This window comes from Perca flavescens, chromosome 19 (assembly GCF_004354835.1).
Source record: "Perca flavescens isolate YP-PL-M2 chromosome 19, PFLA_1.0, whole genome shotgun sequence".
Lineage (NCBI taxonomy): Eukaryota > Metazoa > Chordata > Actinopteri > Perciformes > Percidae > Perca > Perca flavescens.
In genome coordinates, this window is record NC_041349.1 from 10,444,704 (window position 1) to 10,461,878 (window position 17,175).

A 17,175-nucleotide genomic window follows, 5' to 3' on the forward strand; every position below is an offset into this window, starting at 1 on the left:
ACACTCATTGATCTTGCTAGCAGAGTGGTCACGTGGTTCACGTAAGCATGTATAGTTCCAAAACACTCCACGCTGTCATGTTCTTCTATGGGACTGACAGCAGCGATTAGAATATTGAATGGTAACTATACAGTAAATTAAAACACATACCCAAGTACTTTTTTGACTGTCATTGCATTATTGCATATTTGTAAATGTCAGTTTCACATTTGCAGTGGCAGGGTGACAACTGTTTTACTACAAAATTCACTATAAAAACACTATAAAGGACAATTAAAAATGAGAACCCACTGTAGATCATATATCTGTAGTGTAATACTGGTCTGTAATACAAAAATTATTTTCTTAAAGGCATAATCTGTAATTAAAGGGATACTTCACCGATTTAGCATTAAGCTTTGTATCAATAGAAACACGGTAGTATTTTTGAATGACCGTGCTTCCCTCCCTCATGTCCCCCTGAGACGCCACCACTCACGGGACGCGATTCCTGGGCGCAGGGGCACACAACAATGGGGAAATGAAACGCGGGACACGCCGACAACAGTAGGATGGTTGTGGTTAGGAAGAGAATAACGAGGAAAGGAACTGCAACACGCGGGATGCGATCCCCGGTCTCCGGGGTGAAAGTCCTGTGTTGTTTGACCAATCAACCACCCCGACCAAGGTCCCTACGCGGACTATCGCCTTATCAATACTACTCACTACCATCATCATTCTGTGATCACGAAATATGCTTCCCATTGAAATACATTGCTTTAAAATTCGTAATAACCACACGAAAAAAACAACATTATCGTTTCCCGTCCACGACTCAATAGATTCAATAACATGACTATATCACAAACTACCATGAGACCAGACCCACTTCTTCTGATGAGGCATGAGTTGACCACACAACCATGCTAATTTTAAGACTAAGCCAGCCATACACTGTGTGTGTGTGTGTGTGTGTGTGTGTGTGTGTGTCTGTCTGTCTAACTGGAAAACCAGGCAGCATTAAGGCACCTACACCATTTTATATGTTTAGTTCTTTTAGGACGTGTATCAGAAAAGAACCCAAACAATACCCAACCCTCCTCTGGGTCCTCCACAGGGTGACTAGACACCAGTCCTATAATGCGAATGAGGAAATCAGTGAATTGTTTACCGACTCTGACATCTGCCGTTTTTTGTTTTTAATGTTGTGATATACGTAGATCTTAAATTTCATTCATAATGGTCATAAAAAGGTCTTTTTGACTTGGTAAAACCTGCAGAAACCCTGTATTGTGACATTTGTTGGTTTAGTGAGCTAATGACTGCTTTCTATCAGAGCAAAAGTTGTGGTTCTAGGAGTCCAGAGTTTATTCTGCTGTCTAAATTGTGCCTGTGGCCTCCAAAGATTGCGCACAATAGAGAGATCATCTTGGATTAGGTAATTAATTATTCTTTTTTGTGCCTGTTTTCCAGATTAGGAAAACACATTTTCTCCTTGTTTTCTTAACTGCCCATAATGTTCAGCTTCACCTCAAATGTTAAGGATGTTTTTAGTGTTTTTCATGTCCCAAAAAAATTGTTATTCAAATCTCACAACTACCTTTGAGAGAAGCAAAGAGATGAAAGTATTACAGACGGAATTTAATAGCAACAGTTTAACCTTTATTGTTTCGGCATGAATTATTTCATATTATATGATTCAACACAGCCAAACTCTTGTGTGCTTTACTCTGCTGCTTCTTTTCCCTGTAAAAAAAACAAAGAATTGGTTTCTGTGAGTTTGAATAAGCGATAGGGGACAATAATTGTGAGCTGTTCATTTTATAGTATTTAAACCTAATGCTTTATAAGGTGAATATACTACTGTAAAGATATTGCTTTAACGTATCGGAAGATATACATCAAAGAATAATTGCATTTACCTTGCCAGAGTCACGGCTCTTTGCCCTCAGCTTGTTGACCTGGGACTCTGCGATGTCAGCGCGCTCCTCAGCCTCCTCCAACTCATTCTGAACCTTCCTGCACTTGGACAGATGAGTGTTGGCCTGCTCCTCCTGAAATACAAGACAGAAAAAAATGTAAATGTTCAAAAAGATCCATAGTACTACCGTACATTAAAATAACTATGACATATTGTCAAACTTTCAGTGTTGAAAATGTATATGTTGTCCTTACCGCCTCCTCAGCCTGCCTCTTGTAGGCCTTGACCTTCAGCTGCAATTTGTCAACCAGATCTTGAAGCCTGCCAACGTTTTTCTTGTCCTCATCAGTCTGTAATAGGCAATATAGATTTGCATTTGTATTTTTAATGGTAAATATATTAAATCATTTTTGTACTGTACATGGTAGCTACCAAAGTGACTGTACCTGATAGGTGAGCTCCTTCACCCTCCTCTCATATTTGCGGACACCCTTAATGGCATCTGCTCCGCGTCTCTGCTCAGCCTCAACCTCTGCCTCCAGTTCACGCACCTTCAAAGAACAAGACAATAAGTATCCGTCTTTTCCAAAAGTCTTGCTTCAGTTGTGGAAATTCTTAACGTGACTTTCATACCCTGGACTCGAGTTTCTGGAGCTGCTTCTTGCCACCCTTCATGGCCAGGTTCTCAGCCTCATCCAGGCGGTGCTGCAGGTCCTTCACAGCAACCTCCAGGTTCTTCTTCATCCTCTCCAGGTGAGCACTGGTATCCTGCTCCTTCTTCAGCTCCTCAGCCATCATAGCAGCCTAGAAGAGACAGCATAAAATGTTAATGAGAAATATCTTGAACATGTTGGAGTGAAAGGAAGAACAAATGAAATGTAAACCTACATCAGTGATGGCCTTCTTGGCCTTCTCCTCTGCATTTCTTGCTTCCTGAACAGTGTCATCCACTTCACTCTGGACCTGGACCAGGTCAGACTCAAGCTTCTTCTTGGAGTTCAGAAGGCTTGTGTTCTAAAAGGCAAAAAAGGCACTTTAGACATTACATACCTGATTTTCATTACGTTATTTCATTGTCATTAGATTTTAGAATTATTGAAGAAATGATTGGGCTTGTTCACCTGAGAGTGCAGAAGTCCAACACGCTCACTGGCATCCACCAGCTCCTGCTCAGCAACTTTGCGACCTCTCTCTGTCTGTTCCAGAGCAGCTCTGAGTTCCTCGATTTCAGCTACCATCAGACCGTTCCTGCGATCCACCATAGCAGCTTGTTCCTTGAAGTCTTCCTGTGCTCTGACAGCATCATCAAGGTGCAGTTGTGCATCCTAGTTATAAAATATCAGGACAATAATCACATGAATGCAAAAATGTACCTGCACTGACCATAGTCTGTGCAACAACTCTTTGTCTAACTATACCTTCAGCTGCGCCTGCACATTCCTCAGCTGCTTCTGGGACTCAGCAGCCTGGCGATTGGCGTGGCTCAGCTGAATCTCCATCTCATTCAGGTCTCCCTCCATCTTCTTCTTGATTCTCAGGGCATCGTTTCTGCTCCTGACCTCAGAATCCAGAGTGCTCTGCATGGAGTCAGTCACCCTCTGGCTGTTCCTCTTGATCTGCTCCATCTCCTCATCTTTCTCTGCCAGCTTCCTGTCCACCTCACCCTTAATCTGGTTGAGCTCCAGCTGGACACGCAGGATCTTAGACTCTTCGTGTTCCAGAGTTCCCTAATGATATCAAATTATTTAAATATTAATCTTTGCCTTTTAACCTTTTTTTGTATATTTGTCAATGATTAAGATTTTATCAGAAGATTTCCTCGAGAAAAATAGTACCTCAGCCTCTTCAAGAGCCGTCTGGATCTCAGCCTTCTCGGTCTCCACCTGCTTCTTGGACTTCTCCAGCTCATGGATGCTCTTGCCAGTCTCACCAATCTGTTCAGTCAGATCTGAGATCTCCTCTGCAGAGAGATACATGTGTTTTATATTGTTAAGCCTTACAATCTAAAATAAAACACGTTATTCTAACACAATTGAATACAATGTAAGAAATACAAGTGTTGAATACAATGTAGCTGTTACATAATGTAGAACTTACGTTGCAGGTTCTTGTTTTCCCGCTTCATGGTCTCCAGCTGATCCAGAGATTCCTCATAAGAGTTCTTCATCTTGAACAGCTCAGTGCTGAGAGAACGAGCCTCCTTCTGTGCTCCCTCGAGCTCGGCCTGACCCTCCTCGAACTTCTGTTTCCACTCTGCCAGCACCTGAATAACATAATTAATATAGTTCAATTGGTTATGTAGCAATATGAGGAAAAATAAATATATATTTAAAAGCATATTATGCAGTTTCCGTTGTTTTTGTCAAACATCGACACCAAGAGTCGCTGTGGAGTACTTGTATTTAACATTACTGTCGTATGCAGAACCATCTCTGCACTCACCGCCTGATCTCCTCCCCCCCCACCTACCAAACTTGCATTACTGGATTTGCAAGTGGCGTCCCCCCCTGCTTTGCTATCGGGATGATTTTCCCTACTACAAGTTTGTTTACCATCGCAATGACTTTGAAGCTGTTATATTAAAGGTCCCATGGCATGAAAATTTCACTTTATGAGGTTTTTTAACAATAATATGAGTTACCCTAGCCTGACTATGGTCCCACAGTGGCTAGAAATAGCGATAGGTGTAAACCGAGCCCCGGGTATCCTGCTCTGACTTTGAGAAAATGAAAGCTCAGATGGGCCGATCGGGAATCTTTCTCCCCTTTCTCTGCTTTGCCTGCCCAGAGAATTTAGCCCACCCATGAGAAAGAGAGACATCATGGCTTTCAAACGAGCAAAGTGGCAGTTGGTCAAGGCCACACCCCCACCCTCCACCTTGCCCCCCACCCCCTCTCCTCCTCAATACCTACAGACACAGAATTGGCACATCCTAAAGAAAGCTCATTGTTGGACTCTCTCTAGTGGCTGTAATTCTGCACTAAGGCTGAATTTCGGGAAAGAGACTTCAGATACAGTATTAGGGGACCACTAAGGTCTATATAAAAGAGACTTCAGATACAGTATTAGGGGACCACTAAGGTCTATATAAAAGAGACTTCAGATACAGTATTGGGGGACCACTAAGGTCTATATTAAAGAGACTTCAGATACAGTATTAGGGGACCACTAAGGTCTATATAAAAGAGACTTTAGATACAGTATTAGGGGACCACTAAGGTCTATATAAAAGAGACTTCAGCTACAGTATTAGGGGACCACTAAGGTCTATATAAAAGAGACTTCAGATACAGTATTGGGGGACCATTAAGGTCTATATTAAAGAGACTTCAGATACAGTATTAGGGGACCACTAAGGTCTATATAAAAGAGACTTCAGATACAGTATTAGGGGACCACTAAGGTCTATATAAAAGAGACTTCAGATACAGTATTGGGGGACCGCTAAGGTCTATATTAAAGAGACTTCAGATACAGTATTAGGGGACCACTAAGGTCTATATAAAAGAGACTTTAGATACAGTATTAGGGGACCACTAAGGTCTATATAAAAGAGACTTCAGCTACAGTATTAGGGGACCACTAAGGTCTATATAAAAGAGACTTCAGATACAGTATTGGGGGACCATTAAGGTCTATATTAAAGAGACTTCAGATACAGTATTAGGGGACCACTAAGGTCTATATAAAAGCATCCAAAGAGCACCATGTCAAGGGACCTTTAAGGTATAAATCTTGCACAGTGTGCCTTTAGTTGTTTGTGTGCCACACAAAGTAAACAATGCTACCTTGTCAAAGTTCCTCTGCTTCTTGTCCAGGTTGGCAGCCAGCCCATTGGCCCTCTCCACATCAATCATGAGGTCCTCCACCTCACTCTGGAGCCTCTGTTTGGTTTTCTCAAGAGAAGCACACTTGGAGTTCACTGCCTCAATCTGTTCCTCAGCCTCCTGAAGACGCTGAGCCAGCTTTTTCCTGTTTGAAAAGGATGAGATTTGTTTTCCACTGAAACTGCTTTTTTCCAGATATTTTTTCATGAATGAAATACAAATCATTACATAGTCTCAGAACCTAGATGAATATAAGAAAGCACTGCTTTAATCTAAAAGGTTATTTTTGTAATAACATACTAAATACAAACAATTGAAAAACCTGTTTGGAACATTTGTGTAAATGTAAGTACTGTATTTGAAATATGCTAAAATGCTACACTTCTGAACTGGCCATTGAATTATTTGAATGTTACTCACTTGGATTCCTCAAGCTCCTCAGTGCGCTGGATAGCATCAGTTTCATACTTAGTTCTCCACTGAGCCACCTCACTGTTGGCCTTGGACATTCCACGCTGCAGCTCAGCCTTGGCCTCCTGCTCCTCCTCAAACTGCTCCCTCAGCAGATCACAGTCATGGCGGGCTGATTGCAGTCCATGGGCAAGAGCATTCTTGGCCTGGTGTAAGACATATGATTAAATTTAAAAAAAATCCTTAATCCCAAACTAATAGTACCAATACACACTCGGTAACGGTGTCATACCTTAACCTCCTCTTCAATCTGTCTCTTCAGCTCCTCAATCTGCTGTGTGAATGCCTGTTTGCCTCTGGTCAGCTGGGAGACAAGAGCTTCTTTCTCTTCAATTTGACGGCTGAACTCACCTTGTGTGAAAGATGTAATGATACATTAGTTTTTGTCATGTTTCTTAATAATATACAAAACAGATCATTCAGTTTAAAGTTTTAGATACCATTTTCTGTCAGGAGACGTGCTTTCTGTGCATTTGAGTCATTGACTTGACGGACATTTTCATCATTCTTGGTTTTCAGTTCGCTGAGTTGGTCCTCTAGAGTACGGCACATCTTTTCAAGATTTCCCTAATGAATGAATAGAGATGAGATGAGATTTTATTTATAATATTAATTGCATTATTTACTATTCTTATCAAGTTAATAAAATAGCATGTAATGCATTGTGTACCTTTGCTTTAGCAACAGCCTCCATGTTGCTGGAGAGGTCATCAATCTCCATCTTGTATTCACTCTTTTCCTTCTCAAGCTTCTGCTTTACACGCTGGAGGTTGTCGATCTGCTCTCCCAGCTCAGCTACGCTGTCAGCCTGCTTCTTGCGAAGAGCAGCAGCGGTGGCTTCATGCTGCAGAGTGGACTCCTCAAGATCACGACGGAGCTTCTGGAACTCGGCTTCACGCTTCTTGTTCATCTCAATCTGAGCAGCAGTGGCACCGCCGGCCTCCTCCAGCCTCTCACTGATCTCCTCAAGTTCCCTGGAGAGGTCAGCTCTCTGCTTCTCAACCTTGGCACGAGCAGCACGCTCAGCCTCAATCTCCTCCTCTAGTTCCTCAATACGAGCCTGTTGAATGTAGATGCAATGTCTTTTAGTAAATTTTCACTTTTAAAATTGGGAACACAATGCAGAAATGTTTCATGTAATGCGATATGTCACCTGGAGCTCCTTGATCTTCTTCTGAAGCTGAGCACCCAGTGACTGCTCATCTTCAATCTTGCTAAGGAGCTGACTGATTTCAAAGTCCTTCCTGTGAGAATTATAGATAAAGTACAAAGAGTTCATGTAGTTGACCACAATTTTTAAAAGAATGGTTGTAGAAATTCAAAAATGACGTTACTTTTTGATCTTCTCATCAGACTGCTGCTTGTCATTCTCAAGATCCATTATGGATTCCTGGGCCAGTTTCAGATCACCCTCAAGCTTTCTCTTGGCTCTCTCAAGGTCCATACGGAGCTTCTTCTCTTGCTCCAGAGAACCCTCAAGCTAAGAAATAAGATTAGTTTTTAACAATCACATTCAAGATTAATACTCTTGCTTTGCCAATCCAAGATACTTTGTAAACTTACATCATCCACTTGCTGCTCAAGCTTGGTCTTGGCCTTGGTCAGAGTGTTGACTTTGTCTTCCTCTGCCTGCAGGTCATCAAGAGTCTGCTGATGAGCCTCCTGAAGGGCTTTCTTTTCCTTGGTCAGCTTAGCAATGCTCTCATCTTGAGAGGCCATCTCCTCAGTCAGGTTCTTAACCTAAGTGTTCAAGAAAAATCTTGTCTTTAAACGGTCATCATTATAATCTTACTTGATCTGCTGGACAGATGATTATTTACCAACCTTGTTCTCTGTGGCATGTTTCTCTTTTTCCACTTTGGCCAAGGTAAGCTCCAGGTCATCAATATCCTTCTTGAGCTCAGAGCATTCATCCTCCAGCTTTCTCTTCTTGGCAGTGAGCTCAGCATTCATTTCCTCTTCATCCTCCAGTCTCTCGGTTGTCTCTTTGAGTTTGGCCTCGAGCTGAATCTTACTCTTGATAAGACCCTCACATCTCTCTTCAGCATCATTCAGATTCTCTGATTCCTAGTTAATTTTCCAAAAAGAGATGTTAGCACATTAACATTACAAAACATGATAAAGCAGAACTGTCCATTGGTGTGTACTTACAGATGCTACTTGGAGCTGCAGATCATTCTTCTCCTGCAGAAGGGACACCATCTTCTGCTCCAGTTCCTTCTTCTTGGCCAGGGCGGCAGCCAAGTCAGTGGTCATCTTTTCATAGTTCTCCTTCATAGCTGCCAGCTCCTTCTCAGTTTCAGCACTCTTCAGCAGAGGCTTGATCTTGTAGTACACCTTCATCCATGGCCAGTGTTTGACATTCATGAATGAGCGGACATTGTACTGGATGGTATATACGGCATCCCTGTTGAAAAGAAGTTGCTGTTAGGGATAAAGTTATTCCTCATTATTCATTCCATGGCTGTGCACTCAAAATTGTTGTTTTCAACATGCCTCGTCGCTGTCATCTTCACAAACTCTTTTCTCATGAGGTAACCACGGCACAAAGCCTGAGTCATGGTGACAAGAGATGCCAGTTTTTCATCTCTCATCTCCTCTAGGACACCCAGCAGACCGGCCTTGAAGAACACCTGATCAAAGAGAAAATAGAAATTGACTTCATGTCTGCACTATGCACTATTGTAAACATTAAACCAAAAATGACTCAGATACCATGTACCCCACACAAGCATATAAATGTCTTATATTATAGGGTCATGATATGTAGCAAACTATCGTAGACAGTGAAACACAATCATTCTAAATGGCTGATGGCAGTTCTTTTTTTTTCTAGGAAACTTCAATCCTATATGGGCACTTTTACTAGTCTTTTACTATTACTTGGTGCATAAGACAAAATTTAACCTGCCCCAACAATGGCCACATGGTGGCCCAAATTCTCTATTTCTATTCTTTACTCGTTCAGTGGCCTTAATTTTCCATTACAATACATAAAATTGTAATGGGAAAAGACTTTTACTAAAGTATATAAATGCAATCAAGGGGCTTACCTTGGTGTGTCCGAATTTGTACTCATCATGATTAACATCAATTGACCCAAGCAGCTTCTCTGAAGCCTTCTTGTTGTCAATGAACTGGCCCTCAGGGATGACACTGGCATTCAGCACCTTGTACCTTTTTATGAGAGTTAATGGTCAGTGTGAGCATTTTCTTTTAATAATCTATCAAAATTCTTTAAATATCCATTGATACCTCTGCTTGAAGTCAGCATAGATAATTCTGCTGGGGAAACCTTTTCTGCAGATTCTGATACCCTCCAGCACACCGTTACACCTGAGCTGGTGGATGACCAGGAAGTTCTCCATCAGACCTGTAAAAAATAAATTTCTTAATTACTTCCTTGAATAAATAGTTAGGCTCTAAAATTAAGTAAACAATACCAACAAAACAAATCACTCCTCAAAGCTTTTTATGTACCTGGAGTCTTTGACTCATTGGGAATCAGGCAGCGCACAAAGTGAGGATGGGTGCTCCTCAAGTTAGTCATCAGCTTTCCCAAGTTCTCCTGTAGATCCAGAATGGTGAGTTATATCATGCATACACAGTTTTTTACAATCACGTTGGCACTAATTTCAGAACCTTGACATAATTTTTCAAAACTCTAGACACAAAACTCACAATCAATGATCAAAATACAATTTTTTTCATATCTCTAACACTTGTTTCAATTGCTTGGATACAGTACACATAAACCTAAGATCATTTGTTCAAATACAGTAACAAAGAACAGCAGTTCACACATTACATTTCAGATGATTGTCTATTCATTTCATTACAATCATCTAACTATCAATTGATACAACTGCTCAAAATGATAAGTAACTGTTGCATTACTCTTAATGCATAGTTGTATGGAAACAAACAAACAATATTCAATGTTTAGATCATGAAAGTTTCAAGATAACGAGATTCATTGTCACCAATTAGCGTGGAACATGAACCAATTAGACTACATTATCTATGGATGTAATATTTCATCATCATTCTTTACTGTAATGTACTACTGTTTATCAGACACTGTTTCTATGGTCCCATGTACCACCTTTGAGACTATTTACAGAATTAACAGTACTGCACTGTATGCATGCAGGCCCTTGGAATTGCTTGTCCAATTCTGCCAACGCGTTACTGGTGATTGAGATATATACTTTATATATATCCTGTATATATATATATATATATATATATATATATATATATATATATATATATATATATATATATATATACATATATAGTCGTACCACATTGTTCCCCATGCCCGAAGATTTTTTCCAAGATGTTTGGCTAATTGCAATGTAGATGAGAACCTGTGGCCAAATCCACAAGACAGAGTTGATGAAGATGTAGAAGTACAGTAATCACTTCTTTGTTTTGCTTTTTACATTACAAGCAAGTTGAGGAACACTGCATTTGATGTTGTAGAGTACTGTCTTTTCTTTTCTATTTTTTAGTTAATTATTTTGCTTTGATCAAATAAACCTATGTTGTGATCATACTGTATTGTTTTTCATCAATACATTTCAGGTTTTGTTCAATGATTTCACTATGTGAACTCATACTTTTTTATGTGAACTGCAATACTTTTACAGGGATGTATTTACGTCTAATACCATAATGAAACATGTATCACCTATTTTGTACTACAATATTTAATGATTGTACAAACGATGACACAGTGAAACTATGGGTGGCTTATGTGTGGGTGATCTAAAGTAACGTTTCAATGGTATTTCACAATAAATTAGTTTTTTGAACCAATTATTGTGCAAGTGCAAGAGTTATTTAAAGATATGAATGCATGCATGCAATGTGTTGAACATTGGACACCCTGTGTTACAAGTGACGACCGTTTTGAGTTTTGTGTCTAGAGTTTTGAAAAATGACGTCAAGGTTCTGAAATTAGTAGCAAAGTGATTGTAAAAAACTGTAACAACTGTGAGTTTGAGCATAAATTGAGATACTGTATATTAGATAAGTTTGCAACCTTACCCTAAACTGTGAAGACACAGTCTGCATAGAACCACCCTTCTTCTTGCCACCCTTCTTGGCACCACCAGTTTCTGTAAATGTTTTTAAATACACTTGTTCTGTTAAAATGTTACACATCATTTACGTGAACACATGATACAGTTAAAAAATATACAGTATAACCTTAAAATGTGTTTTAGTTTACTGTAGTTAGTGTCATACCCTCAACGACGGGAGGATACAGAACAGCCAGCAGTTTCACTGGGGATTTCTGGTACAGCTGAATGACAGAGTCATTCAGTGGATCCTTGTTCTTGTCCAGCCAGCCAGCGATATTGTAGTCCACGGTACCGGCGTAGTGCACCAGGGAGAAGTGGGCCTCAATCTTGCCCTTGGCGGGCTTAGGCTTCTCAAATGCTTTGTTTTTGCCAAGATGCTGGTCATACAGCTTGTTCTTGAAGGATGTGTCTGTGGCCTTGGGGAACATGCACTCCTCTTCGAGGATGGAGAAGATTCCCATGGGCTTGAAAAAAGTGTGAAGAAGTATGTTATTAAGGGATACATTAAGTCAAATTAAGAACAATTAGATAAAATTACCAAATTAAGTGATTACCTTTTCAATGAGCTCAATGCAAGCAGCCAAGTCCATGCCAAAGTCAATGAAATCCCAGATAATACCCTCCTTCTTGTACTCCTCTTGCTCCAGGACAAACATAGTGTGGTTGAAGAACTGTTGCAGTTTCTCATTGGTGAAGTTGATGCACAGCTGTTCCAAGGTGTTGAACTGTGATGGTACAAATAATTAGTGTAATCTCTCGCGGGGCAATAAGAATGATTCTGTTATGAAAAGCATCAGCGTCAGAATTGTTTGAAATGAAGCTTACGTCAAAGATTTCAAAGCCAGCGATATCCAGGACACCAATGTAGAACTGTCTAGCTTGTTTAGTGTCCAAACTCTGGTTAATACGGACGACCATCCACAAGAACATCCTCTCATAGATAGACTTGGCCAGGGCAGGCACTGCGTTCATCACCTGAATAAAAACAACGATGTGATTTGTTTAAAATCAACCGTCAACCATCTTGTAAAACGATGGAATACTGGTGTTTTAAATTTTTCTAATGAAATAAATGACACAAAAGATAAATAGAAGTTATACAAGTTTATTTCAATTACCTGAGGTACAGTCTGTCCCTTGGTGACATACTCATTTCCGACCTTCACTCTGGGATAGCACAGAGCCTTGAGCATGTCAGCGGAGTTCAGACCCAGCAAGTAACCAACCTTGTCAGCCTCTGAAAATAGTTCATAGATTTCCATCATGATATTAACAGAAACCAGTGTGATTAAGAACTGTATTACTGTTTTCCCCCAAGCTATTCACTCTGAGCTGGCATTAAATACTCACCCTCTGTGCCATCAGGCTCAGCCTGCTCCTCACGCTGCTTCTGCTTGAACTTCATGTTACCATGGTGGAGCACAGCACCAGTCATCCTGTAGATGCTCACCTTCTCTTCACCAGTGAAGCCCAGGATATCAATGGCATTCTGAGTTCAACGAGGTCCACACAAACATAATCACTTTAGAAAAATGCACTTAAAAGGGCAGTTTTGATGTGGATATATTTAAATATTTGAAAGTAAAAATCACTCACATCAGTGGCTTCCAGCTCCTCTTTGTCATTAATGCTGGCCACAGTGATCTGACCCATGCTACACATGGGGAAATCGTAGGGGTTGGTTGTGATGAGTGCCTGATCTGGAGATCAAAAATGGGTGAACACATCAGAACATTGGTTTCATATGAAAACAGGTTAAGCAATGTGCATCCTCTCAATCTTCTTACCAAGTATCTCAGGGATGTGGCCGGTCATCATCTGGAAGAAGATGTGGTAGCCTCTTTCATCAGAAAGCTGGTATGTCACTCTTGACTTCTCCAGCAGATCTACAAACATTGTTCATAAATTACAGTCTGACCAATTCTCAATTCCAGTCGTTTGTATGTACTATGAGTATTATTACTTACATGTCTCAATATCAGCACTAGACAGTTTGCCAGTTGTGCCGAAATGGATTCTGATGAATTTACCCTGTTTGGAACAAAGGATTTTCAATGTCCCTCCACATTGGCAATCTGTAACAAGACCTCTTTCATGTGTAGTAATTGTTCCATACTTACAAAACGAGAAGAGTTGTCATTCCTAATAGTTTTGGCGTTACCATAGGCCTCCAGCAGGGGATTGGCTGCAATAATCTGATCCTCCAGTGACCCCTATAATCCAGGTTTAGAATTCCAGTCAGAAAATGACTTTGTTTTTCACCCTTGAAAAATACAGTTTTTTACAATCATTTTGCTACTAATTTCAGAACCTTGATGTGATTTTTCAAAACTCTAGACACAAAACTCCAAACAGTCATCACTTGTAACACAGGCTATCCAATGTTCAAAACATTGGATTGTGCATTCATATCTCTAAAGAAGTCTCGCACTTGCACAATCACTGGTTCAAAAAACAAATATATTGTGAAATATATACCATTGAACCATTGAAACATTACTTTAGATCATCCACACACAAGTTACCCATAGTTTCACCGGGTCATCGTTCGTACAATCATTAAATATTGTAGTACAAAATAGGTGATACATGTTTCATTATGGTACTACAAGTAAATACATCCCTGTAAAAGTACTGCAGTAGTAGAGAGAATACTACAGACCATATATTCTCATTTGCAACGACAACACACACACATATATATTTTTATATATATATATATATATATATATATATATATATATATATATATATATATATATATATATATATATATATAGTGAAGTGTATTTGATGATGTGGGGGGGCTATTTTAATGCCAAAGGCCAAGGGAACTTTATCAGGATGCATAGTATCCTGGATCCATGAAATAACTGGCCTTATATATCTCAATCATCAGTAGCGAGTTGGAAGATTTGGACAAGAAATTCCAAGGGCCTGAATCCATACAGTGCAATACTGTCAATACTGTAAATAGTCTGAAAAGTTGGTACATGGGACCATAGAAACAGTGTCTGGTAAACAGTAGTACATTACAGTAAAGAATGATGATGAAATATTACATCCATACACACACGCTAACACGCTAACTGGTGACAATGAATCTCTGTATCTTGAAACTTTCATGATCTAAACATGGAATATGGTTTGTCTGTTTCCATACAACCATGTATTAAGAGTAATGCAACAGTTACTTATCATTTTGAGTAGTTGTATGAATTGATAGTTAGATGATTGTAATGAAATGAATAGACAATTATCTGAAATGTAATGTGTGAATTGCTTTTTGAAATAGTAGTACTTTGATGTTAAGTTGTGTCATATTGAACAAGTGATCTTTGTTAAATGAACAAATGATCTTTTGTTTATGTGTATTGTATCCAAGCAATTGAAAAAAGTTTTAGAGTTTTGAAAAATGTGTATTTCGATCATTGGTTGTGAGTTTTGTGTCTAGAGTTTTGAAAAATGACGTCAAGGTTCTGAAATTAGTAGCAAAGTGATTGTAAAAATCTGTATTCTATACAGGAAGATCCCTGACTTGTAATCATACAGTAACATACCTTTGATGTGTCCCTCTTCGGTCCACCAACTGCGATTGTTGCAAAGTACTGGATGACACGTTTGGTGTTCACAGTCTTTCCAGCACCAGATTCTCCACTAGGTATAGACACAGACTTTTAAGAATTTGATCAAGATATTTGACTGTTAAACAAAGTAAACAAATGTAAATGGAACAAACTTACGTGATCAAGACAGACTGGTTCTCCCTATCTGTAAATTAAAAAAAAATATATATATGTAATAATAATTGAGTTTTAATGCAACAGAAGCCCTTTTAATGATAAATTCTACTTTGTTTGGGTAATGACTTACCAGTAAGCATGAACTGAAAAGCGTTGTCAGAGACAGAGAAGATGTGGGGTGGAGCCTCCATACGCTTCTTGCCTCTATAGGCACTTACACATTCAGCATCGTACACTGGGAGCCACTTGTAGGGGTTCACAGTGGCACAGAACAACCCAGAGTAGGTCTGAAAGTGATCATAGAGATTCAACAGTTAACTCTATGTTTCCTACAAGTTTAGCAATTCACAATAGTTCTTTTCTCATTAGACAGATTGTCTTACGTAGATCATCCATGCTGCAAAACGCTCTTTGAGGTTATACAGCACAGAGGCTTCATTGAGATGGGTCATCATGGCCATGTCCTCAATCTTGTCATACTTGGGAGGGTTCATTGGGAAGACTTGATCTTCTTTCACTGTCCTCTCCTGCAACAGGACATTAGACTCAATGAGAACTAATCATATTGAATTCCCAGTTGACTCTGACTTCATGATACTAACCTCCTTAGTGTCCAGGACTTCAACGGTGACTTTGTCACCATCTTTCTTGAGGATTTTTGCCTTCAAGTACAGCTCCTTGACATCGGCCACGTAGCAGGCACTCTTGGCATCAAATGGTGCAGTTTGAGCCTCAATTCTCTCCTTTTCTGGCTTACGAAGGTAAACGGCAGCTTTGCCATAAACGGCCATCTCCGCGTCCGTACTCATGGTGGCGGTTTACTTCTGTGAAGTAATTACAAATAACAGTAATCTCTCTCTCTCTCTCTCTCTCTATATATATATATATATATATATATATATATATATATATATATATATATATAATTTTACTTTTTAGACATTAAAACTTATGTCTTCTAGCCATATGACTGAAAAGCCCAGAATGATAGAGTTCAATGAAATAATTAATATATACCTATCAAATTGAGTTCTGGGCATCATCACAAGTCAGTAAGCCAACCAATAGCAATCTTAGAATGATGGTTTCTGTTTGTATCATTGAACAGTTCCTAAATGCCTGGTGTTCTACTAAACATCAACAATATATCAATACCAAAATATCTCTTACATTATTAAAAGATACCTTTATTTTAGTTAAAGCCTTTCAGATTGTCAGACAGATTGCCTATGCTGTAATTTCATTGCGTTGCTCTATAATTTCCACACATCTGTTGCGTGTCTCTCCATCTAGGGAGAGAGATTCATTCTCAGTTTCTCTTCCTGAGGTTTCTTCCATGTTCCCCTCCTTAAAGGGGCCCAAATTGAAGGTCTGAGGACAGAGAGTGTCATATGCTGACCATATTGTAAAGCCCCTTGAGACAAATTTGTGATATAAGGTTATATAAAAAATTGACTTGACTTGACTTGGCTGATTGTTGTTAGAATTAACACTAGGTGTCATTTTGAGTTTTGACCTAATTGGATGCAAAACACGTAAGGTCACGTATTAAACACAAAAATACTTAAAATAAAAGTTGTACATACCTTATCCTTTCCCCTTGTGTAAAGAATGTTGCACTCCACAATCCTATTGAAAACATCATGAGTTAGTCAGTGCAGGAAACAACCTCAAATTAATTGAAAACTTTGTTGACACTTATAACATTGTATGACATACGTAAAAAAAACATATAAATTCTATCTTGAGTCAAAGATGCACCGAGTGCATTGAATACATACATTCATTATTGCACTGAACTGCCTTGCACTATATTTATATTTAAATTTTAAATCTCAACTATACTGATATTGCACTATTCTTTCCCTCTCTTCAAGTGTTATGTATATGTTTTTGTAAATTTGTAAATTGCATTGTATTGTTACTTAAGAGTATTTTTTTATATTTCTTACTGTCCTTTCTGTTTTTATTCTTTATATAAGTTAGTTTTGTACTTTAAGAGCAAATATTAACCAGAGTCAAATTCCTTGTTTGTTTACGCAAACCTGGCCGATAAACCTGATTCAGATTCAGATTTTGACTAAATATAATGTCATATATATTCCAAAATGAGAAATACATTTAAATGGTACGATGCATAG

The 17,175-nt window shown here is 39.2% G+C and overlaps 1 protein-coding gene across 1 annotated transcript; it reads right to left on the reverse strand.

Annotated features, from left to right (window-relative positions):
- Positions 1-2,527: 2,527 nt before the first annotated feature.
- LOC114546008 (myosin heavy chain, fast skeletal muscle) lies at positions 2,528-15,858 on the reverse strand. Its single transcript, XM_028564645.1, has 35 exons — positions 15,637-15,858; positions 15,418-15,561; positions 15,165-15,321; positions 15,035-15,062; positions 14,852-14,948; positions 13,412-13,504; positions 13,259-13,322; positions 13,079-13,177; positions 12,888-12,991; positions 12,642-12,780; positions 12,410-12,528; positions 12,117-12,266; positions 11,846-12,016; positions 11,455-11,755; positions 11,254-11,324; positions 9,679-9,766; positions 9,454-9,571; positions 9,252-9,375; positions 8,695-8,831; positions 8,350-8,605; positions 8,023-8,265; positions 7,762-7,938; positions 7,533-7,678; positions 7,352-7,442; positions 6,869-7,258; positions 6,639-6,765; positions 6,431-6,549; positions 6,148-6,344; positions 5,689-5,872; positions 3,998-4,163; positions 3,736-3,860; positions 3,319-3,627; positions 3,022-3,225; positions 2,789-2,914; positions 2,528-2,704 (listed from the first exon to the last, which is right to left on the reverse strand). Exons 1-35 carry the CDS (start codon positions 15,841-15,843, stop codon positions 2,528-2,530), a joined length of 5,448 nt encoding a protein of 1,815 aa, XP_028420446.1. The 5' UTR covers positions 15,844-15,858.
- Positions 15,859-17,175: the final 1,317 nt, after the last annotated feature.

Coding starts and splice junctions, on each gene's coding strand:
- LOC114546008 (XM_028564645.1), bottom strand. CDS start 15,843: ATGAGTACGGACGCGGAGATGGCCGTTTATGGCAAAGCTGCCGTTTAC. Junction 8,832..9,251: donor ACAAATTCGGACACACCAAG/GTAAGCCCCTTG, acceptor CTCTTTGATCAG/GTGTTCTTCAAGGCCGGTCT. Junction 3,226..3,318: donor ATGTGCAGGCGCAGCTGAAG/GTATAGTTAGAC, acceptor TTTTATAACTAG/GATGCACAACTGCACCTTGA.